Source organism: Neltuma alba, unplaced genomic scaffold (assembly GCF_004799145.2).
Source record: "Neltuma alba isolate B1F8T4 unplaced genomic scaffold, ASM479914v2 tig00002219_pilon, whole genome shotgun sequence".
Lineage (NCBI taxonomy): Eukaryota > Viridiplantae > Streptophyta > Magnoliopsida > Fabales > Fabaceae > Neltuma > Neltuma alba.
The window spans coordinates 29,339-52,169 of record NW_021632786.1 but is presented as its reverse complement, the minus strand read 5'-3'; the positions used below and the strand labels follow the sequence as shown (position 1 = coordinate 52,169).

Below are 22,831 nucleotides of genomic sequence, written 5' to 3'. Positions count from 1 at the left end.
AACGGCTTCAAAAAAGTGTGTTGTTAGTCTCAGACGCTGCCAAAGAAGTTTGAATTCAAAGTTGGGATGAAGTTCGAGTTCAATCATCAATGTTGCAACTTTTTGTAACTCACTGAATACAATCAATGCCAATTTATCCTCCTTGCGTTCCCTCTCTCGGCCACATCAACTACTGTTAGATGCTGTCATGGATGTGCCATGACTTGATAGGGGCTAATTTACTAACAGTATGAAAGTTTAGGGAGTAATCACAGAAATGAAGTTCAATGATCAAGTTACAAATTGGTGTATAGTTTAATGAATAAACGATTAATTCTCCCATTATGGAGATGCTCATGAGAAAACAAAGTTCAAAAACTAAAAAAGACAAAAACGAAAAGAAATAAAAGGGAACATGGAAGACTTGCAATAGATAATAGACAAGAGGAAAGAAGCAAACCATGATATGGCCATGTCCAGAAAATAAGCAAAATTTCCATTGAAAATCAACAGGAAAATGAGGTGTTCCCAATCGGAAATCAAATTTTGACCTATGACTCAAACTTTTTTCATCTATAATGCTCCTTCATACCTTTCATCTCAACAGCTAACTATTACACTAGAAAAGTAGAGTTATTGCTTCCAAATTACAAGATAATATGGCTGCTTCTCCAGTTCCTGTTTCTACAGGCACAAGGATAGCGTTGGATCTCTATTGAAGGGGAAAAAAATTAAGTACTTCACCAAGTTTGAGTTAGAAGGGAAAGGAAGTTCTCAAAAAGTTCGGCAACACATTGTAGTCACAATTTCTTGCAAAGCCTATTCCAAACCCAATTTCTGGGTCTCGATTCTTGATTATGACTTGGAAGAGGAAGACGAGAAGATGCAGAGCTGCAGAAAACAATAATCAATTAAATAGAATTCCTGGACTATAATGCAAATGTTTATCTAGGTTAATTAGATTTTTGGTTTTGGTATCACAACAATCAGGTAGTGTTTGGTACAATTTGCACGCCGTTCAACTGATCTACCTCTCTAATCTGGTGAAAGGCAAGTCATCGATGCCAAAAGTAAGGGGATCACGATAAAATCCCGTGACCTAGCCCTGAGAAATTGACAACTAAGATTTAAACGTGAGTATATGCCTCATCACACATCACATACTTGTTTTCACCATTCAACCAGCCCACGATTTTCTCATGTCAATCTGCACTGACCGATTCATGCAGCATATTTGTGTGTGTGTGTGTGTGTGTATTTAAGATTGCACTGCCAGAGTAGGACAATTTCTCATTTTGAAGTTCAAATTGTCAAGCAGTCTGGCGACTCTTTCTGCATTTAGCATCATAGCAGTAAGAGTGTGCGTGTTCTCTCAGATCTAACGCTCTTCTGCAGCTATCGGCAAAAGAGCTCATTTATGGAAGTGTTTGGATATCCTGAAAAGTGCTTCTCAAACCATGGTTTGGTTTTCATCAGAAGCACTTTTTCGCAAATCGAAATAAACTCCTCCACACATTTACTTTGTAGACCGTAAAATCACTTCTAAAACCATGTTTAGTTTTCATCCAAACACCCCCTATATTTATCAACGGCTTTGCATTCTACTTAAATTTAAAAGGTGAAACAAAAGCATTAGAAAATACAGGGAAAAACGAGAAATAAGATTAAATATGGGGAATCTCACTCATCGAACGAGTAATAAGATATGATTTCAAAAATATTTAGTACTCATAATGTGGGCTATTTATCTAGGTGATGTTATGTGTTATCTTGATTATAATGGTACCTAATAGTAACCCTAACAATCGCATACGACAAAATTTAAAATTAAGTAGTCATTTTTGTACTGCAAATTTTAGTACTAGTCGCTGATGTGAAATATGTACCTCTGGTGTGTGGTAACAGCGTAATTTTGCGATGAACTCCAGTTTTTGGCGATGACTCTGCACCTGTTGGTCTTACAGCGCGCAAAAAATGATTCAATGTGGCCAGCAGTTCTGACTATGGATCCAGCTGTTGTCTATGATTCTATTCTGTATCTTTCGGCTTTGATAGAAGTTCAAGAGCTTCCACAACCTCACCCATTGAAGGTCTTGCCTCAGCTTCTTCTTGCAAACACATTGCTGCCACTGCAAGTGCTTGAAATAGACTCTTCTCAGGGTAGTTGCCGTCAAGCAAGGGGTCAGCCATTAGAGTAAACTTGCTTCTGTCCTTAAACAGTGGTTGTGCCTGCAAAAACCAAAACAAAAAGAAAACCATCAGTGCCTTATTTGAAGATTAATGTTCAAACCACAAAACTTTAGAGGAAGTCGAGACACTGACATAAGGTCATTAAAAAGCCATTTTGTGTTTCATGTTTAACCCATGTTAGGCCCATAACAGCTCTTCGTTGGAGTGAAACTGATTCATCAGCTGTTGAAAGGGAGAAAAATGGCAACATACCCATTGAATCAGGTTCTGCTCGTCTGCTGCTTTTGTAACGTCAATAACTCGTCTGCCAGAGATTATCTCCAAAAGCACAACCCCAAAGCTATAAACATCAGACTTGCTCGTCAGCTGCCCGGTGGCAGCATACTCTGGTGCACAATAGCCATAGGTTCCCATGACCCTCGTGGTGATATAAAGTTGGCCTTGTGTTGGACCCATCTTGGCCATACCAAAATCAGAAAGCCTGGGATTGAAGTCGCTATCTAACAATATATTTGATGCTTTAAAATCGCGGTATATTACTTTTGGCTCAGCAATTTCATGTAGATACTCAAGCCCTCTTGCAGCTCCCTCAGCTATTTTCAACCTCATGTCCCAAGATAAAGGCGCCTTATTTGGAGCCAAGTCTGAGACAGAAAACATTAAGTAAAAGAGCTTCTGGCTATCACAACAATTCAAAAGCTGCTAATGAAAACACGTAAATAATATTACTTTATTATGATCTCTTAATCTTATGCGTCTTCTTACCTAGAAGGTGATCTTCTAGACTCCCATTGGGCATGTACTCGTAGGTCAAAATCCTGTGGTCGTCTTCAACACAATAACCTATCAAATTGACAAGGTTGGGATGCTTCAACAAGCTTAACATCAAAACCTCTGAAATAAATTCTCTAGTTCCTTGCCTTCCTTGTCTGTCCAGCTGCTTCACAGCCACAACCTGGAAGCCAAACGAGGAACCCGAGATGAATCTAACATGCAGGAAACTCTAGCAGAAAACGAAAACCTCTGTTAAGAAATAGAGATAGAAAGAGACTTGATCAATGCTTTCTATGCGTCCTTTGTAGACCACCCCGAATCCCCCCTCGCCTATTCTGTGTTCATCGCTGAAACCGTCAGTTGCATCACCGAGTTCTTTGTATGTGAAAACTGTAGCTTCATTTTGTACAGTTCCGTGTTTTTGTATCTCTGCAGTTATCCTTCTCTGCCTGCTGCTACCTGCAGTTACGTAAAATTCAATCAATCACCAGCATTACCCATTAGAACCGTTGAGCACAGGTTCAAATATGCAAACTAAATTCTTATGGATTTTTCATGAGCCCGTTGAAGAAATCAAGTTCTTATCGATTGCTCGAAATTGTCGAAAACTTTTTTTTAAGTTACCAGGAATGATCACTCAAAATCCGGGAGATCAATGACAGAAAAACGAATGAAAAGCTAACCTGCCTCTTGTGCATCAATTTCGAACGATAATTCAATTAAGGAACAGAGCGAAATTATCAATCAAAGTCTGCACAATATTAACCTACAATAAAAGGTTAACAATTCAAATATGAGGCATCAATTGATTGACGCACCTGTCTTGAGTGAAATATTTGAAACAATTGATTTCAACGTATAGGATTTCAGTTCTGTCCTGCGTTTTGAAACTTCTGTTGGACCATCTGCATCGACGACTTTCTCTGACGGGGTAAGGCAACAGGAAAAGCAGCCCATTTTTCCTCTTCAAATCCGCTTAAACAAACCCAGTTGATGAAGTTTTTAACAATAACAATAATAACAACAACAACAGTTATTATTATTGTTATTATTATTATCATCAGGAACTTTCACTGAGCGAAACCCAGAACTTGATAGATCAACACATGGGTATCAAACAGATAGATCTAATAACTCCTATGATCATGACAAACTTAAATGGCATTTGTGTGGGGAAACGTGATCCACCCAAGTTTAGTATGGGTTCATTTTAAAGAAAGTTGCTGGAAATGGATTGACTATCATTTCCATCTCTAATAACTTGGTTAATTTCAGCTGCTTCTTTATCCATCATTTCCAATTTCCATTTCCAAGACGAGGCTTTAAATAAATTAGGCATAACACATGATTAAACACACTTTTAGACGCTACAATTTAACGATAAATATAAAATTTACATAAACAATTCTCTCAGAGGCAAAAAAATTTTGTTTGTTGCAAATGTGCAACATTTAGAAGGCAGGATCCCTTCCTTTAACACGCCTCCAAAAAATGGATGGGATATTTTTGGTTTCACAGTAATATTTGAATTCTAACCATTACTTACCTTTTACTCTATAATTTAGAAACAGTTTTATTTTTTGAGAAGTGTCAATGTTAAGAAAAGAGACTTCAGACATTCCTTTATGTCATTCATGCTATCTCTTGTTTCTAATATAAAAATTAATTTGATATTAATTTAATTTTAAATATAAAATTACAATCTATTTTATTTCTCATATTTATTTTTTTAAAAAAATAATCTTATAATAGTTACACATATTAAAAATTTCAATAGTTTTAGTAAAGATATTTTAAAAAAAATAAAAGATATTTAATATAAATAATAAACTTAACTAATTTTCTTAAATTAATCAATTAAGTCTTATAATAAAGATCATAAGTAGTACTACCTCTGTTCTTCAATATAAGAACTAGTTGATTAATTTGAGTAGATTAAAAAAGTTTGTTAACAAGTTAGTTATTTGCAATAATTAGGGATTATCTTTTCTAAAATACTCTTACTAATCATATATTAGCTAAAACTACCATTTGATTGAACTTTTAACATGTATAACTACTATAAGGACTACTTTTAAAAAAAATAAATAAATATGAGAAACAAAGTGAATTGAGGTCTTATATTTAGGACCAAATTAAAAATCAAATCAATTCTTATATTAAGGACCGGAAGTAGTATTATTTTCCCCCTCAACATGATACATTATTATTGCAGAGAATTACGATCCACTTGAAGAGTGGACATTAGAGAGCAAGGGGTCATCAAGATTGGCCATGGCAAACTAAACATACACATTATTGTTGCTGACACTTCACATAGAAAATTTTCCTCGTGACATTCATCATTTGAAAATGATCATTCCTGGACAATGATAAAACCATCAGACTACACAAGATTACAAGATAGCCTCTCAAAAGCAGCTTTGGCTCCTTCACAGCTCAAAATTATAGATTCCTTTGAAGATAAAAAGGTAAGAGAACATAAAAACTGCCAAGCTTGGTGGCAATAGGATGGCCAAGATGTTGAATAGAATAGAAATGGGGCTTGACATTATAAAGATGAGCCCTGATAATAACTCATACCCTACTAGTAAGCACTCGATCCAACAACACAGCAAAGCTAGCTCAGAATCAACGAAACCAAGATGTTGTTGTGATCTTCTCATTTGTCTACCATAAGTAGAGCATGAGTATCACTGTGTCAGGCATTGGCAATCCAGAGTTTTATCATGGTAAGATTGTCAAGTACCAGCATTCCTATGCATATTCATAATTCCGTCAATCCACCTAATAATTTTTCATGAGTCGATCAATATAGACAGGACATGAATGGACGTGATGAGAGGACACGAGTTTTCTGGGTTCCATCTGACTGAGTTTACAGTCATCCCTACGAAGGCAACTTAGCTTCAATTTCATCCCATTGTGCATTGTTTATCTTGAACTTCTGCTTGATATGCTTGATAAGAAACTTAGCATCATCAAACTTGGAAATGCTTATTAAACCATTCGCAAGTCTTGTCATTACTGAGTAAGGTGGAATCCAACCATGCTTAATACATCTCTTGGTAGCCCAAAACGCTTTCACAAAATGCTCACCTTCGCACAGGAAGCTAATCAGAGTAAAGTGACAGGTAGCAGTGGGTTTCATGCCTTTTGTTCGCATGTCACCGAACAATTTTATTGCTTTATTAAACCTCCCTTCTTTACAGAACCCATGAATCAAATGGCAGTAAGTAGCTGTATTTGGCTGCACACCCCTGGACATCATGCCACCGAGCAACGCCTTCGCTTCCGATGACTTCTTCATTTTACATAAGCTCTGAATCCTAATGTTGTAGGTGGTAAGACCTGGTTTAATGCCATACTGAACCATCAGTTGCAACACCTTCCCTACATCTTCCAATTTTTCTTCATTGTAAAATCCAGCAAGCAAATTCCCAAAAGTAGCCTCATCAGGCTTTACGCCTTTTCTATCCATCTCAGTTAGTATCGAATATGCAGAACTAGACTTACCCGCAATGCAAAACGCCTTGATTCCCATATTATACGTTTCAAGGTTGGGTTCTATTCCATATGTTTTTGGGAATTCACAGAAAATTCGACACAACTCCTCGTAATTCTTAGCCATTTGACAAGCAACAAGCAAAGCATACAACGATTTAACGGAACGAGTAATACCCAACTGATCAAGTTGCTTGAAAGTGAGAATGGCATCTTCAAGCATGTTGGCTTGACCATACCATATTATAACGTGGCACGCGAAACCGTCGTTCTCATTAAAGTCCGGCCGGGTCTTCAATTCCTCAAGCAATTGACGAATACTCTCGAACTGTTTGGCTGCCGTGAGCTTGGAAACGGTAATGGAGAAACAAATGCGATCAATAGAAGCCTCAGGGTTGAGCGAAGCGGAGCGGCAAATCTCGAGTATCCGCTCTGGATTCTCCTCGGCCTTGAGACGGGCGAGAACCGGCCTGGATTCCACCCTCGAGGAAGGAGAAAAGGGACCAGGCCATGTACTCTGGCCAGTGCCAGCCTCAGATGAATTCGCAGTTGATGCGATTGTGCAGTAAAAGCGATAGCGATACGCTTGGCGAAATCGAGAAGCCAAAAACATGGTCGCAGCTGGGAAGGGGAATCTAGGGCCTCCGCCAAAGAAAATGGAGAGAAGTGCTGGTATGAGGGCGCGACGAGTGATCCACCGGTGAGTCTCTCACTTAGAACCGCAATCTGCTTCAGTTTAACTTCATGCGATGCAACGCTGCGTTTTGATGGGGAAACGTCTCAAAAGAGCTGGATTTTATGGGGATTTGAACCCGACGTGAATCGAACACGCAACCTTCTGATCTGGAGTCAGACGCGCTACCATTGCGCCACGGATCCGCTTGGTGGTGGGATTGCAGTTTTACTTATTACAAAGTTTAAATTGAGTTTAAGCAAATCTCCATAACAATGATTCAAGGACATTAACACAAAAAAAAAAAAATTGTAAATGCTTGAAGATAACTTCCCTTAATTGTCGCTTTGGGGTTACTCCAAAAATTAACTGAATTTATGCAATATAGTGTACAACCCGGGTCGTATTCACTTTGAGGAGCCGAAAACGAAATTAAATCCTAATAAATAAATGCAAGTAACCTAAATTATAAAAAGGATTTTTGATTTGATTTTGAAGAATTGCTAACTAAATGCCTTGAATTAAATTGAAATTAAAATACTTTTTTTTGTTTTTATATAAAAATAATTAAAATGAAAAAAGATTAAAGAAATAAAAATGAAACACACGAATAACAATGATAATAATCAATCCTCCAATTCAACAACGCAGGCAATCATCACTCTAAAAGATGTGGGAGTTAAAACAATGAATTAAGAATTATAATTAAGCTTTTAATCCAACAACCGAGCCACCTCGAATTGCCTCAAAATATTTTCTCAAAAATTCAAATTACTAACTGCAACCAGAATAGTAAAATGAAATTAAGGATACTAAAACCAATGCTTAATTAAATTCTTAAATCCACAATAATAGACTTAAAGCTAACAAGAGACAATATGATCCAAGATTCCAAACCACCTTAGAAAATCACAATATATTAACTCTAAAATCAATACAAATGTCATAACCACAACATCATAATTGAAATCAAAACTATAAACAGCCCAATGTCAAATACTAAATAATAATCCAGTCACAATAATTTCCACAGATAATCAGATTTAACAATACAAAATTTTCTAATAATTAGAATAACTATCCTAAAACCTAAGAATTGTTAAGCAATTATTAGACAGGAAATTAAAGTAACTAAACTCCTTTTTATGATCCAAGCTCCTGCCATTATTGTTGAATTAGAGAATTATGGGACCTTAGCCACGGATTGCCATAAGAGTTGCTGTAATCAAAGTTCTGCTGCAAATTTCCATGGAGGAACACTGTTCACGCCGCCTCCTCTGTTTTTTTTCCGTCGCACCCAGCTCTGTTGCGTGTGTGTGCTCTGTTCGTCTATCTCTTCCAGCCGCGCCTCGCGTGTGTGTGCGCGTTTTTGTTCGGCCGCTGTCGCGTGTGTGTGTGTTCCGTTTCTTCTCCAGCGTTCGGCGTCTTCTCTTGCCTCGCGTGTGCCTTCTTTTTTGTTTTGCCGCCCCAGCTCTACGGTCTCCGCCTCGTGCTGATGATGATGAATATTGGATTATTAGGGTGGGGCAAAACGTTGCGTTTTGCCCCACCTATTATTATTATTATTATTATTTTAATTTTATTTTTATTTTTATTTTTTATTTTTTTCAAAATTTTCCAAAAACCTGCAAGCAAAAATTTAAAAATAAGGTAGCATTAATTGTCCTTAAAAATCAATTAGTCACAATTAAACCAAAAAATGACAATTTTGCCCCTATAAAATAATAATTCAAAATAAAACATATTAAATCAATTAATCAATCAATTAATGTCAAAAGAGACTAATTAAGTTGACAAAACCCATATAAAAAATATCAAAATATATAAAAATAATTGAGTTTGTCAATGCTAAACAAAGAATGTTGACAAAAATTTATTATCATTTGCAAATTCAGATGTCAATATTAAATAAAGTTGTGTTACTAAATCTGATTTGGGATTTGTAATTTTCGACTTCCTTTTCTATCATTCTCCCAAGGATTTATTTTAAACTATTTTATAGCCCAAAAAAATTATTGTGATTATCTTTTCAAAGTTATGAATAGAATGAAAATTATTATACAATCCCACATAATAATTCAACCACTAAAAAGTCTTATACTTCTGAACAGTATTCTGATGCAAAAAATCATAACACATACCCATCACTTGTATTGAGATTTTTAATTATTATTTATGTGGAATTACATGAAAATTTTTCCAATTTATAATTAGGTTGTCTCAGGTGTGAATTTTTTTTCGAAGTTAAATTCCATGGGCTTTGGCTGTAAGCTTTCCCTCGTGAAACATTTTTTTTTTTATGATTCTAAGGCTTTTTTATTTTTAATATAAACTGAAAAGCAGTACTAAAACCAGCAAGACTGCAACAAGAAACTCTTAGTGGCCTTCATCAGATTCTTCTCTAAATTAAAAATTGGTTTAATATAATTTTTGCTTTCTAAAATTTGGATCATTTTAATTTTTCGTCTCTCAAATTTTAAACTTGTGGCTTTAGTCTCTAGAATTTAAGCTGTCTTAAAATATTAGTTTCTAAATAAGTAACAATGTTAAAATCTACTTAAGTGTTATAAACGGCATTAAAATGATGATATGAACTCATCAAATGATACTTAGATGGATCTTGTGTGCATAGCCCAAAAAAAAAAACGAAGAACAGATTTTTAAAATGCAACGCAAAGAACGATTTATATAGAGAAGGTGAATTCTCAAAGCACAATATAGTTAACAAGCCCTTAAATGAACAGTAAGAAAAAGGAAGGGCTAAACAATTACGTTTTAAGGATTTTTTTTTTTTCCTTTTTGTTATTTACACAAGATTCAACTATATGCCATTCAGCGAGTTTACATCGCTATTTTAATACCAACTTGATCTTGTTGCACCGGGCAACAAACATGTATGAACCATTTCACGAAGTATGTGTCCAAATAACCCAAAATCTTGATAATTAGCTCTCAATTATCATTTTTAATCAATGTATAATGATATTTAATGAATAATTCAATTATTATAAAGAGACAACCACTGCACCTTCTTATTATGAGTCTGACTCACCTCACGTTTTAAATTCTATTTAACCCATTCCTACTCATTGTACAGCAGAAAAACCATTTCACACTGCAGGAGAAAATCGTAGATCTCCATCAATTAATGGCATCCAAATAATCTCTAATTAAGTGCATTAAGTCTTCATCTTATTTGCACCCCGGAGGAAAGCTACCCAATGTTTCAAGGCCTCTTCTCACTTTCAACTCCCGTGCGTGTGCTCTTCAGTGGGAGAATAATCACATATTTAAAAAAAAATTGGGTGAAAATCCTCTTCTAACAAATTGATTGGGAAATGAAACATATAATAAATATAAAGGTTTGAAACCTTTAAATGTCAAAAAAAAATATGATTAAAAAAAAAGACTACATTACCCTGATGAATGCTAATTATATGTGAATGATTCTCACTTGCATATAACTAATTGCATATGATAGATATTTACTTGCATATGATGGATGCTTGCTTGTATATGTAATTAGCATCAATATTACATAATAAAATAGAAACTCATATAGAAGTAAACATCCATCACATGCAAGTAAGGATTTGTACATGCAATTAACATCCATATTACACAATAACATGCAATAAAAACTCATATGCTAGTGGTCATCTATTAGGTGTAAGAGAAGATTCGTCATATGCAATTAGCATTGATAGCATGCAATAACATACAATAGGAATCCATATAAAAGTAGGGATACATCATATACAAGTAAGCATCCATAATATGTAATTAACAATTGTATTATGTAACAAACCTATATATAAGCAGGCATCAATCATGTGCAAGTGAGATTTGTCATATGCAATTGGTCATATGCAAGTGAAAACTTGTCATATACAAATTAACATTCGTATTATGCAATAAACTTATATACAAGTAGGCATCCATCATATGTTGTGTCATAAACAAGTGACAATCTATTACCTGCAATTAGCATCCATATTATATAATGAAACTATATGTAAGTAAGCATCCATTATATACAATTAGTCATATGTAAGTAGGTATTCATGATATGCAAGTAATGATTAGTTATATACAATTAACATTCGTAAAAGCAATGTGGGTTTTTTTTTTTGAGGGCCTCACGTCTTTATATTTTTTGTAGGTCTCATTCTCCAATTAGTTTGTCATGGAAATTTTTAGCCAATTCCCCCGGGACCAAACACTTATAGAAAATCTTCTGGACACTATCTACTTATTTGTTTGTGAGTAATTGCAAGATGAAAATGCTCGGGAGAATTTGGGAACAACGTGGGATGTGATGAAAACCTAAGGGGAAATTTTATTTTATTTTATTTTTTTACAAATACCTCATTTAGTACGACCCATCTATTTTTGTATTTAATCATCCTTAATTATTAATCTCAATTTAATGAATGGCATAATTAAAATAATATATTGAACGCTGTACATAACTTCGCTTTATTTGTTTATGCTTTTAAATTAAAATGAATTTAATAAAATTCTCTTATATATTTACCAAACTTAGGTGATAATTAGATAGTAATATAATAATTAACTAAAAGGAAGCTTGACACTGCCGCGCGATTATTCGCTGGAGCTGTCATTCTCTGCCGCCAAATTACCAACTACCAAGTGGCGAGGAGGCATAACTCCGTAATCACGTGCGCCTGGCCATCTAAAACTTCACCGGCAAAAATCAAAGTGGTGCCTGAGAGAGAGGCCAAAAATATTTTTAAAAAGTATTTTCATGTAAGTTTAAATTAATGCAAAATTTCTCTTATATATTTATTTTAAATTTAGTAAAATTGTTTTCCAAACTACAGTAACACCCCCAAGCTTCAAATATGATCCTTTTGTACTTTTTCAGTAATCCTATGAAATTAATAGTAAGATCACTTACATTAATAACATATTTACAACTTATTTCGAACTATTTACATTTAATATCTACAAATATTTTCAGGTAAGTTGGAAAAAAAATTCTTCATATAATTTATAAATTAAGATTTAAATGTTACTTTTTTTTAATTCAAATGAGCACTTAGTTCTTTTTTTAAAAATAATTTTTTAATAATTAAAATTTGTCCCCATACTTGTAAAACAACACAAAACAATAATCTAAAGTACTGTCCAACACACATGTTAACATTTTAACTGTAATTGCGGCTTTTTCCAATTTTTATGATTATATTTACGCTTAAGACAAAAAGAAATTTTTGGTTAGGGGGAGAGAGAGAGACACTAAAAATCGCATGACTGGTTGGTGAACATACCGACTCCTGTTAGGGTTTTGCCGAAACTACTCACGTCATATTATTATTCAATGTAGTATGTATATTATATTCGAGCATATCCTAGTTTGAAAAAAAACGATTCTTAATATAAGATCTTGTTTAATTTTATTTTGATCCTAAATATAAGACTTTAATCTATTTTGTCTCTTATATTTACGTATTTTTTCCCAATATAGTCTTTCTAACAATAGTAGTTTTAACTAATACACTTGATTGGTAAGGATATTTTAGGAAAGACAACACCTATTTATTACAAATAACTAACTTAACTTATTTTCTTAATTTTTTCAAATTAGTCAATTAGTTCTTATAAATAGGACTGGAAGTAGTATTATATTCGAGCATATGAACATTTTTCAGACCTATGTGGCTTTGCCACATTTTTACACTCACTCCCGTTTGATACAAAACATTATAAATGAAGAGTAGAGATTAAAATTAAAATTGAAAAAATTTATTAAAAAAATATTTAATATAAGAAATTGTTTGTTACATAGAACTAAACAAACTCATATATGTAGAATTGAAGAATATTATAAGAGGAGATTGTACTTCCTAATCTCGCCTTTATGAATTTGTCTAATTCTACATAACAAGCAATTAATCATACTAAATATATTTTTAATGACTTTTTTTAATTACAATTCTTAGATTATTTTTTATTTTTAATGTTTCGTATTAAGTACACGCAATCTTAGAATACACCGTAAAGTCTTTAACCCAATTAATGTGGGTTTTTAAAATATACGTCATGTGGGCCCATTTATCTCATATCTTTTTCTCTCTCTGTTTTTTTTTTTTATAGTTTTATCGCATTATAAAAGATTAGGAGTCATAATGATAATGATAAAACATGAAACAATGGTACAGAGTGTTCTATAAAAGGTTATGGTTATCTCCTTGTCCGTTTTCTTTTATTTTTTAGGGAAAAAAATTATTGTTTAGTCTAAAATTTAAACAAAAAAAAACTGCCAGATCTTCTTATTATACAGTTATGATATTTAAGAAAAATATTTAGCATGAATTTGTAAAATAAAAAATATAAAATTTTGAAATATATACAATCAACTTTATTTTTTTCTCTTACTTTCTGAGTTTAACAGGAGTTTTATTTAGAGGGACTTGTCATCCTCTTAAACCGTAGAAGTCAATGAACATCTACTTCCTGAAACTCAAATTCCTAAATAACAACAGTTAATTTACTTTTATATTTTTACTAATGTGTATAAATCTCATTCCAAGTATTTTATTCTAAAACAATTTGATTTTATGTATTTATACAACCATTTTATAATGCAAACTCAAACATTTAATAAACTAGATAGAATTTGAGAGGATTTGTATTATTTATAATATTATTTTCTATAAATTTAATGCTTTATTAATCACCACAATCAGCTTGTTATCCATAACACATCACATATGTATTTACATCTCACAAGAAATCTAAAAAACTATATAAATCTTTTGTTAAATGTAAGACTCAATTATTTGGCCAAAAATATATATAAGACTTAATAAATAATTTTAAAAAATTAAACAGCTAAATAAATTTCTTAATTATAACTTATATTACATAATCTCCTGAAATACTTATGTATATCATTATATTATGTATATCAATTTATAAGTAAGACAAATTAGTTTAGAGAAAAACAATAAATATAATTTTTTTAAAGTAATTTACTTAGCTTTATTAATCTCTCTAAATTAATTAATTAAGTTTTATATTAATGACAGAAAATAATACCCCCTTGTTCTAAATATAATGTCTATTTTATTATAAATTTACTATAAATTTTATAACATGAATTAAATGTTGATATGATGGTATGAAAATTACGAGAAAAGATGTCTAAATTAAAAAAGTATTTGGATGGAAACAAAATTATAATTTTAAAAATAATTTTACAATATATAAAATAAATATATAAAAAAATTTATCTATTTATAAAAAATATTTTTAACAAGTGTTTTTGGTCATCCAAACACACGTTAAAATAGGATAATTAAAGCAAACTCTCCGGAAGCAAAAAGTTCGTATCATGAAAATATACTTAGAGACAGAGAAATCGATGTGATCAAACCTTGGTGTCAGTCCTGGCAGAATCAGGTCAAAAAGTTTGTTCAAGGATCACTCTTCAGGGTCTGAGAGTGGGACTTTGTGAGTGAATTTGCTACTTGCTTGTGTTCCTGATTCAAATTGGCTTCTCCGCTTCTTGAATTGATTAAGTCCTCATTCGCATGAGGAATTTGCCCCTGAGCTCGACGTTCGTCGAGCAGATTCCTCTTCTTCTCCTCTCCGATTGGTGGAAAGATATCAACAAGTCCACTGTGTGCCAGAACGCCGTATACTTCTCTCTCTGCGGATGCTATGCTCTCGTCTCCACCGCTGCTCTGGTTTCTCTCTCCCCTTTCCTGCACTCTTGATTCACTGTGACCGAAATTTTCCCTTATCTTCTCTCTCGTGTGATTCTTATGTGATTACCTGCTTGATTACAGAAGTGATTTTGTATCCACATTCTGGTCTCCGTTTGCGCTTTTCGAATCAATTTCTTTTGTAACTTGAAGTTTCAATTCTTTTTCCTTGTTGGGGAACGCTTTTCGTGTTCAATTGCTTTTTAACATATATAGCATTGTGTATTCCTGTTTAACCTTCGTAAGCACACTTCTGTTTTTGGCATTGGCCCAAAATACTTTTTCTCCCCATAAAAAACCGTTCTCTCCCCCTGAGAGAAAAGGCTATATTATAATTAATTATTAAAGCTTTGTAGCTATTAGGTGCGCTCATATATTTGTTAATTTACTACACGAAAGCTATCTTCCTATCTTTTTCTTGTTCAAAAATTTCCTTTTGATGCCTTGTACGATACTTGCTTCTGGTACTTCTTTAGTCCGACAATTTCTAATTTTAAATAATTATTTTTAAGCTGTGCATTTGGAGCGGTTTGATAATAAAATGGAATTAAAAAAAAAAAGTGGTTTCGTTCTATGTAAATGGTTTCTCTGCAATTGAAGAAAATAATGATGATGATATAAGGATAATTACTGTAAAGTAACGATGCGGTGTATATCTAAAAGATATTGTGTTCTTTTCTTGTTTGGCAATGTTAAAAGAAATGATGTCTCATTTGTAATGCCAGACGCCCTGTGCTAGACTTCAACCGGTTGTTTATTTCCTACTATTTGTTTTGTTCCTATAGGGCTTTATGTCCCAAAATAATCGCCCTCCTGATGTTATCTTCCTGGTTTCAAAATACTGCAGATTCAATTGATAAGAATTGAATTAAGAGTTCCTGAATATGGTTGGACAACACAAAAGGTTTTTCATTTGATGAACTTCATTGTCAATGGAGGTGACGTTGAAAGTCTTGCCGTTTTTGATATTGTCATTGTCTGTGTGCAATTTTGGGCGTCTAACTCTTTTTGCATTTCCACACTGCAGTGCGTGCTGTGATATTTGGATTTCACCACCAAGTTTTTATCTTACATCCAAAGGTTAGTCTTGCACGTATGCTCTTTATAATTCCCAAGTTGAAGAGGGAATCATTTACTAAGATCAACAGTTTTTTTATTACTTTCCATATTGATATAGAGTGGCTGTACGTTGGATTAGGTATTAGTTTTGGTTCTGTTGGATCTTCCTGGACTACTCTTTTTCTCAACATATACACTTCTAGTTCTTTTCTGGGCAGAAATTTATCATCAGGCAAGTGCTTCTTCTTTCTTATCATGTTTACAATTATTGATTTTAATTGTGACTGCCAAGAATCTTACTTTAGTGAATTAAATGAGACCAACTCTCAAGAGAAATTATCCATATGACTTGGAAGGAAATTCCTTTTTTCATTTGTTTAGTCCTGGTGTTTCTAATTTTTTTCCCAAAACTGAGCAGGCAAGGAATTTATCAACTGATAAGCTCAGGATAATTTATGCATCTATCAACAGTGCTGTGTATTTTATTGAGGTATCGATCTCGTATCATGTCGTGAAAGCATTTTATGTTTGCTGATTAGAACCGTTTTTGGTTGTTTAATTCTCTTATATTTATCTTAATGCATTTTTCAATTGGCATCCATTTTATTCCTACTTGTTCATGTCATATTCTTGCTTTTGTTTGGGACTGAAAAATATCATATTGTTGCTCTGCATTCTGAGGAATTCTTAAAATGTTGCATTTCTGAATATTCTATTATTTAAGGAAAAATGCTCTCTCTCTATTATCTAATTTTTTAATATGGTGTTGGGCGGCTTCAATGTATAGCAATACCTCATCTTATAAGCTATGATACTCTTGACAGCAGATCTTGCCTTCAAGTGTCCATTCACTTTTGCTTGAGTGAATAAGTTGTGGACACTGGACAGTAATAAGGGGAAAATTCAGTCCTAAGATGTTTTTCTGGTATCTTAAGATGTTTTCCTGGTATCTGAAAATTTCTTTACCAATGAATACCTAGGAATTTGTGCATCTTGACTGTGAAGCTCAACCATAGCTTATTGGCTTTTGGTGACATACAGGATATGCAATTTGGTATCTATTTTTGGTGGTATTTATGGTTTGTTTATTTGTCGTTTCTGCAAGATGATGTCAAATTCAGCATAAATCTCAGTGGCTTCCAGAGCACACAAGAGCTTGGCTTTTTTATCATGTTGTCCATATATAACCATTTTACAAAATTTTTGTTTTGGTTTCAGATTTGCATTTGGATTTATCTTTGGATAGATTATGATAGGGTTGTGGACGACATCGGAAATGTATTTTTTGCTGGTTAGTTTTTCTTCTCATGATAATAGTTATAAGGTGCTTGATATTTTACACCTACTTGTGCTTGCTTGAGACGAAGTTTTGCTGCTGTAAAATGAAACATTGCCTTATGCGAAGACATTTTCTGATTCAGTTTTGTCATTAATGATTGCACTGGGCTTCTTGCTTTGTGGAGGAAGGTGAGACTTTTGCATTTTGTTTGAATTGCCATGATTTATCAACTTAGTCCTGGTTTCTTCACTAGATTTTATTCTTATTATGGTGGGCTTTTTAATTTTGTCTGATACGCATTGAACACATACAGATTGTTTCTCATGCTGAGGCACTTCCCCATTGAATCTAGAGGGAGAAGGAAAAAGCTTCATGAGGTATGTGCATTTCCGTCTTAGTTGGTCTATTTGATGGAAATTGCTCTGGGAAAATGATTTTCAATGTAATCCTTTGCTTGTGAAATTCGTTGAAAAATAAACAATTTTATATTTTGCCAGTTCCATCCTTCTTCATTGACCTCTACTAATAAAAATAGTAATGGAAAAAAATACAAATATTCTATTGTTGTCCAAGTATTTGGAAGACAAGGTGGTTTGACAGCTGAAATTTGTTGAGATCGTGATTATTTTTTTTTTTGCTGGCTTTTTCTTTCTTTCGTGCCAGAAATTTCTTTGCTGACTTTAACCACTGAAATGTGTAAGGTACAAAATCATATCATATAACCTCTTCAACCATCAACTGAAGCAGAATAGCTCTAGCTTTTCCTTTGTAAAAATTCATATTTATTCTTTATCAGAACTTTGGAGTAAAATATGAAAATCAATGGATTTTATGTTTGCATTGTCGTGCCCCATTTGTGCTACATTAAAGCCAAAACTTTGGGGTTCTTGGATTACACCATAAAGTTATGAACTATGAAGAATCTGTTAAAAGCAGCTTATTTTATTCAGTCTCGGCATGGATCAAGAAAATGAAAAGTTGAGTTATCGAAAAAGAAATTGAGAAGTTGATAGTATCATGTATTAGTTGTATTGACAGCACATGAGCTGTGTTGCAGGTTGGATCTGTCACAGCCATATGTTTCACCTGCTTTCTTATCAGATCCTTTATGGTAATGAAATTTTTTCTTGAGCATTTGAATGTTAATTTATCGCAAGTGTAGATTTCTTATTGTTTTCTTCTTGAACAACACCATCTGTGCTTTGGTCGTCCTCTCCCTTATCTTTGGTACAAGAAGTTGGGATGCTCAAAGAAAGCAAATCCAAAAACACGAGCATTGCTACCAAAATATGGCGTCATATCCTGTATGCATGGTAGATATTCAAAATATTCTAAAAGATAGAGTATTTTAATCTAGACCATGACTCCTTGTGTTCTATGAACGAGTATATTGTGTGTCTCTGCATAATTAACGGACAAAAACAATAGGTAAAAGTGCAAAGTATGGTATCTGGTAGTTAATGATGTCAAAAATATGAGTGTAATGGATTTTGTTCATAAGAAGCCAATTGTGGCACTGCATTGATGGGAAAAATCCTATCATGTTTTTCCCAGTGTCATCTAGATTGACTAGAATCAACAACAACAAAGCTTTATCCTACTAGATGGGGTCGGCTGCATAGATCTCATAATGCCATTGAGTTCTATCTGAGGCTAAATCTTTAGATATATTATTAATTGAAAGATCTAGCTCAATAACTTCATTTAGTGTTCTTTTTGGCCTTCCTCTATCCTTTTTAGAGGACCTTATACTGTTTGATCAACCATTCTCATCGGTGCATCCAAAGGCCTTCTTTGCATATGACCAAACCATCTTAAACAGTTTTCTACCGAAACATCAAGAGTGACTAGAATCACTAGTAAAAAATCTCAAGTTATTGAAAATGGGAAAACAACAGAACTTTTGCTGATAGGCAAGATTGGCGGGATCAAATGCAAAGATTGCAGGATGGAGACTGAATATAGGGAAAAAGGAGGGGAAAGGCTTGACGTCTTTGCCATGGGAACTAAAGCTGCATGATTGAAGTTAATTGATGGTCCCGTTTGGTATGAATCATTGAAAATAAGATGTAAGGATTAGATTGGGATTGAAAAATTACATTAAAAGAATATTTAATGTGAGTGATTGCATGCTACTTGGGATTGGACAAATCTATATGTGTGGGATTGGGGAATACCATAGAGGGAAGTGGTATTCCCTAATCCCACCTAAATGGGCTTGCCCAATCCCAAGTTGCCAGCAATCACTCATATTAAAGATTTTTTTTTTTTTCAATCTTAATCACAATCTTTATATCTCATTATCAATGCTTCTACCAAATGTAACCGATAGTATCAATAATTATGCTATTGTACTTCATGCATTACAGACTTATAGTATCTTTCTTATTTTATATAAAAACTATTGCAGGTAATCCTTGGTACATTTGATTCTAAAGCATCACTTGATGTTTCGAATCACCCAATTTTGAACTTGATTTACTACATGGTAACCTGCAGAATCTTGCTTCCTCTTCTTTTTTCAATTGCCTCTAGTATCTTGGTTTGATTATATTTGACATCTGGGAATCTTTTTTGTCAAACAGCTAGTTGAGATCATGCCTTCAGCTTTAGTCCTTTTCATCCTGCGCACATTACCCCCAAAGAGGATATCAGTTCATTATCATCTTGTCCAATAGCAACACTGCGTTTGGGAATTTTTATTTATTCTTTCCAATTGACCATAATTCCACTGGGTTCCTCTGGTTGGATGCTATTGAAATTCAGCAGATGCAGAGAAACAATCCCAACATAGTCCGCCAGATACATCAACCCCTGCGAAACACAAAGCAACTATACTGCTTGAGACTGACAGTTTGGATTTATTTTTCTAGGCTGTGTTATTAAAGCAGGTATTAACCCCCCCCCCCCTTCTTCCTTCTAAATTTGAGGAAGGAGGGGGTTGTTGAAAGGCTTTAGGAAATCGAAATTCTCATGTGGTGTAGAGAAGTGGGGTTTGAGCCAGCCTCCAATTTTTTGCTTTAATATTATATATAGATGTTATACATTATTAGTCCTTAAAATTTATTCAAATTTTATCTTATATATGAACTTTTTTAGATAAATGCCCATTATCTAATTAATTTGAAATTTTGTTTCCAAATTATAAATACATAATTACTCTTTAAATACACGTCCATTCAATTTGTTTAATATAAATATTATCTTTTCTAGAAAATCGAAATTATCCAAAAGTTTATGCACCCATCTTTCTTTTTTTTTTGGTTCAGATTGAAACTATTAAAAAAAAAAAGGGACCTCATTATTTACATATCTTTATAATTTAGAAGCTTCCAGATTTATCTCTTTAGTTTTAAAATGGTTCCATGGCTCATGTAAATCATTCGTTTACCCATGTGCCTTCTCTTCTGCTTCTCTGTCCACTTCACACCCACTAATGTTTTTTTTTTTTGGGGGTCACTTCTCCCGCCTAGAGCGGGAAAACGGGCCGAGCCCGTCGGGCCGGCCCTTTTAGGCCCTGAAATTATGAGGGCCGGGCTTGATATTTTTCTCTTAAAATAAGAGATAAGCCCTGGAGGGCCAAGGGCTTAAAAGGGCCAGCCCTGGAGGGCCGCGGGCCGGCCCTTTTAAGCCCTTTTATAATTTTTTTAATTTTTTAATTTTTATATAATATTAATGTTATTAATTTCTTACATTGTTAATAATATTTCAAATATTTAGTTATTATTATCATTTTAAAATTAAATTTAGTTTTAGACAATAATTTATCCAATTAAATTTTTAAAAAATGGATTAATTTGGACTTTAATAATGATTTGATTTATATTATATGCGTTGATATTTTTAAACTATATATATATATTTGATAATAGAATATTTTTATACTTATATAACTTGTGATTCTATAATTTGAATTAGAAATTCATGAGTTTCAACAACAGTATTTCTCACATTAAAGTAAAATAATAGTTAGATTGCAAAATTTAAAAATAAAATTCTTATAAAGAAGAAAAACTTGATATTTTTGTTACGAAAGAAAAGCATACTTATGAAGAAAAATAATTAATTATAGTGATGATGAAGTTTCAAAAGATTAATGATAGTGTTTATTTATTGCACAATTGCATTATAGATAAAACTTTTAGATGTTGTTATCTTGTTAATGAATGTTTTAGATGTTCTTAGATGTTGATGAATATTTATATATGATAATATTTTATATTTGTTACTTAATTTTATTCATATTTATGTCTTTTACTAATAATTTCATTGTTTTATTTTTATATTTTTATAAAAAATAGTATTTTTTCTTAAACGGGCCAAAAGCCCGCGGGCCGGCCCTGGCCCTGTAGTTTAAGGGCCGGGCCTAGCAAATTGGGGTATTTTTAAAATTTCAGCCCTGGAGGGCCGGCCCTTTTAAACCCGCCAGCTCTGAAGGGCCGGCCCTGATTCCCGGCTCTACTCCCGCCCGCCCCATTGGTGTACACGTGGCAGTTACATGCGACTCTATTCCCCACACCGTCTGTAAGTCAAATATCACATGATTCATGAACCATTTCTTTATTTTTGCCTCAAATGAAAATCCCAAAGTCTTTCATGAAAAGGTTAGCCAAAACAAAGTGCCGTTAAAAAAAGGAGAAAAAGAGAATAGAAAAGAAAAGAAAATGAAGAAAGAATAGAAAAGAAAAGAAAATGAAGCCTTCCATTATTGGTTTTGTTGATTTTCAACGCATTGAAAGAGAGAAGAACTCTAATTGTATTGTGGAGCAAGAGCAGTATTTACAGTTTTATTCACTTAATTCCTTTAGACCTTTTTGGTTCGTTTGTTTCTTTCTTATATTGTGGAGCAAGAGCAGTATTTACAGTTTTATTCTTTATTGAAAAAAATAATATACTACCTCCGGTCCTAATTATAAGACCCAGTTGACTTATTTGAGGAGATTAAGAAAGCAAGTTAAGTTAGTTATTTGTAATAAATAAGTGTTGTCATTCTTAAAATATCCTTGCTAATTAAGTGTATTGGCTAGAACTATCATTATTAGAATGACTATCTTGGAAAAAAATGTATAAATATGAGAGACAAAATGGATTGGGGTCTTATAATTAGGACCAAACAAAAAGTCAAACGGGGTCTTATATTAAGGACCGGAGGTAGTATTAAGCCCGCTACTGCCAATGTTACAACTTTGAACTCCTCTAAACTACATACTCTTTTTGGTCATTAATATGAGAGTTATTTAATTAATTTGAGTAGATTAAAAAGGTTAAATAAACTAGTTAAGTATAAAAAATATAATCTAATCTCTTTCAAATACTCATATAATATTAGATTATATGTCAATTTATAAATTAGATAAATAAGTCCTCAAAAAATGATAGATATGAAAAATAAAATGAGTTAGAGTTTTATATTTTGAATGAAATCTAACCACCTAATAACTAGTTTCTATATTAAAAACATAATCAAGAATACAAGAATATAGGTTGGAACCCGTGGGCTAGTACCAACCTGCCAAAGTACAGGCTACTCTAGCCCGCATCACATAACCCTCTAGTTGCAGTGGACTAGCACGCGAGTTGGGAGTTGGCCTGCCTAACCCATTATTTTTTTATATATATAAATATATGTTGTTATATTTG

The 22,831-nt window shown here is 33.3% G+C and overlaps 3 protein-coding genes, 1 long non-coding RNA gene and 1 other non-coding gene across 5 annotated transcripts; 1 reads left to right on the top strand and 4 right to left on the bottom strand.

The window, feature by feature from the left end:
• Nucleotides 1-454: 454 nt before the first annotated feature.
• LOC114720348 (uncharacterized) lies at nt 455-1,943 on the bottom strand. The gene is made up of 2 exons (XR_003737968.1): nt 1,866-1,943; nt 455-870 (listed from the first exon to the last, which is right to left on the bottom strand). It is a non-coding gene; the product is annotated as an uncharacterized LOC114720348 (long non-coding RNA).
• A 52-nt stretch (nt 1,944-1,995) lies between these two features.
• LOC114720393 (probable serine/threonine-protein kinase PBL23) lies at nt 1,996-3,929 on the bottom strand. Its single transcript, XM_028906043.1, has 5 exons — nt 3,762-3,929; nt 3,221-3,402; nt 2,935-3,124; nt 2,422-2,813; nt 1,996-2,208 (listed from the first exon to the last, which is right to left on the bottom strand). Exons 1-5 carry the CDS (start codon nt 3,898-3,900, stop codon nt 2,008-2,010), a joined length of 1,104 nt encoding a protein of 367 aa, XP_028761876.1. The 5' UTR covers nt 3,901-3,929; the 3' UTR covers nt 1,996-2,007.
• A 1,904-nt stretch (nt 3,930-5,833) lies between these two features.
• Nucleotides 5,834-7,060, bottom strand: LOC114720418 (pentatricopeptide repeat-containing protein At1g61870, mitochondrial-like). The gene has a single exon (XM_028906065.1). It carries the CDS (start codon nt 7,058-7,060, stop codon nt 5,834-5,836), a length of 1,227 nt encoding a protein of 408 aa, XP_028761898.1.
• A 194-nt stretch (nt 7,061-7,254) lies between these two features.
• Nucleotides 7,255-7,326, bottom strand: TRNAW-CCA (transfer RNA tryptophan (anticodon CCA)). Its single transcript has one exon. It is a non-coding gene; the product is annotated as a tRNA-Trp (tRNA).
• Nucleotides 7,327-14,492: 7,166 nt separating this feature from the next.
• On the top strand, nt 14,493-20,073 carry LOC114720401 (tobamovirus multiplication protein 1-like). The gene is made up of 11 exons (XM_028906049.1): nt 14,493-14,835; nt 15,701-15,791; nt 15,881-15,933; nt 16,052-16,144; nt 16,331-16,402; nt 17,131-17,203; nt 17,334-17,379; nt 17,505-17,568; nt 18,249-18,302; nt 19,602-19,679; nt 19,777-20,073. The coding sequence occupies exons 1-11, from the start codon at nt 14,680-14,682 to the stop codon at nt 19,867-19,869; spliced, it is 873 nt and encodes a 290-aa protein (XP_028761882.1). The 5' UTR covers nt 14,493-14,679; the 3' UTR covers nt 19,870-20,073.
• Nucleotides 20,074-22,831: the final 2,758 nt, after the last annotated feature.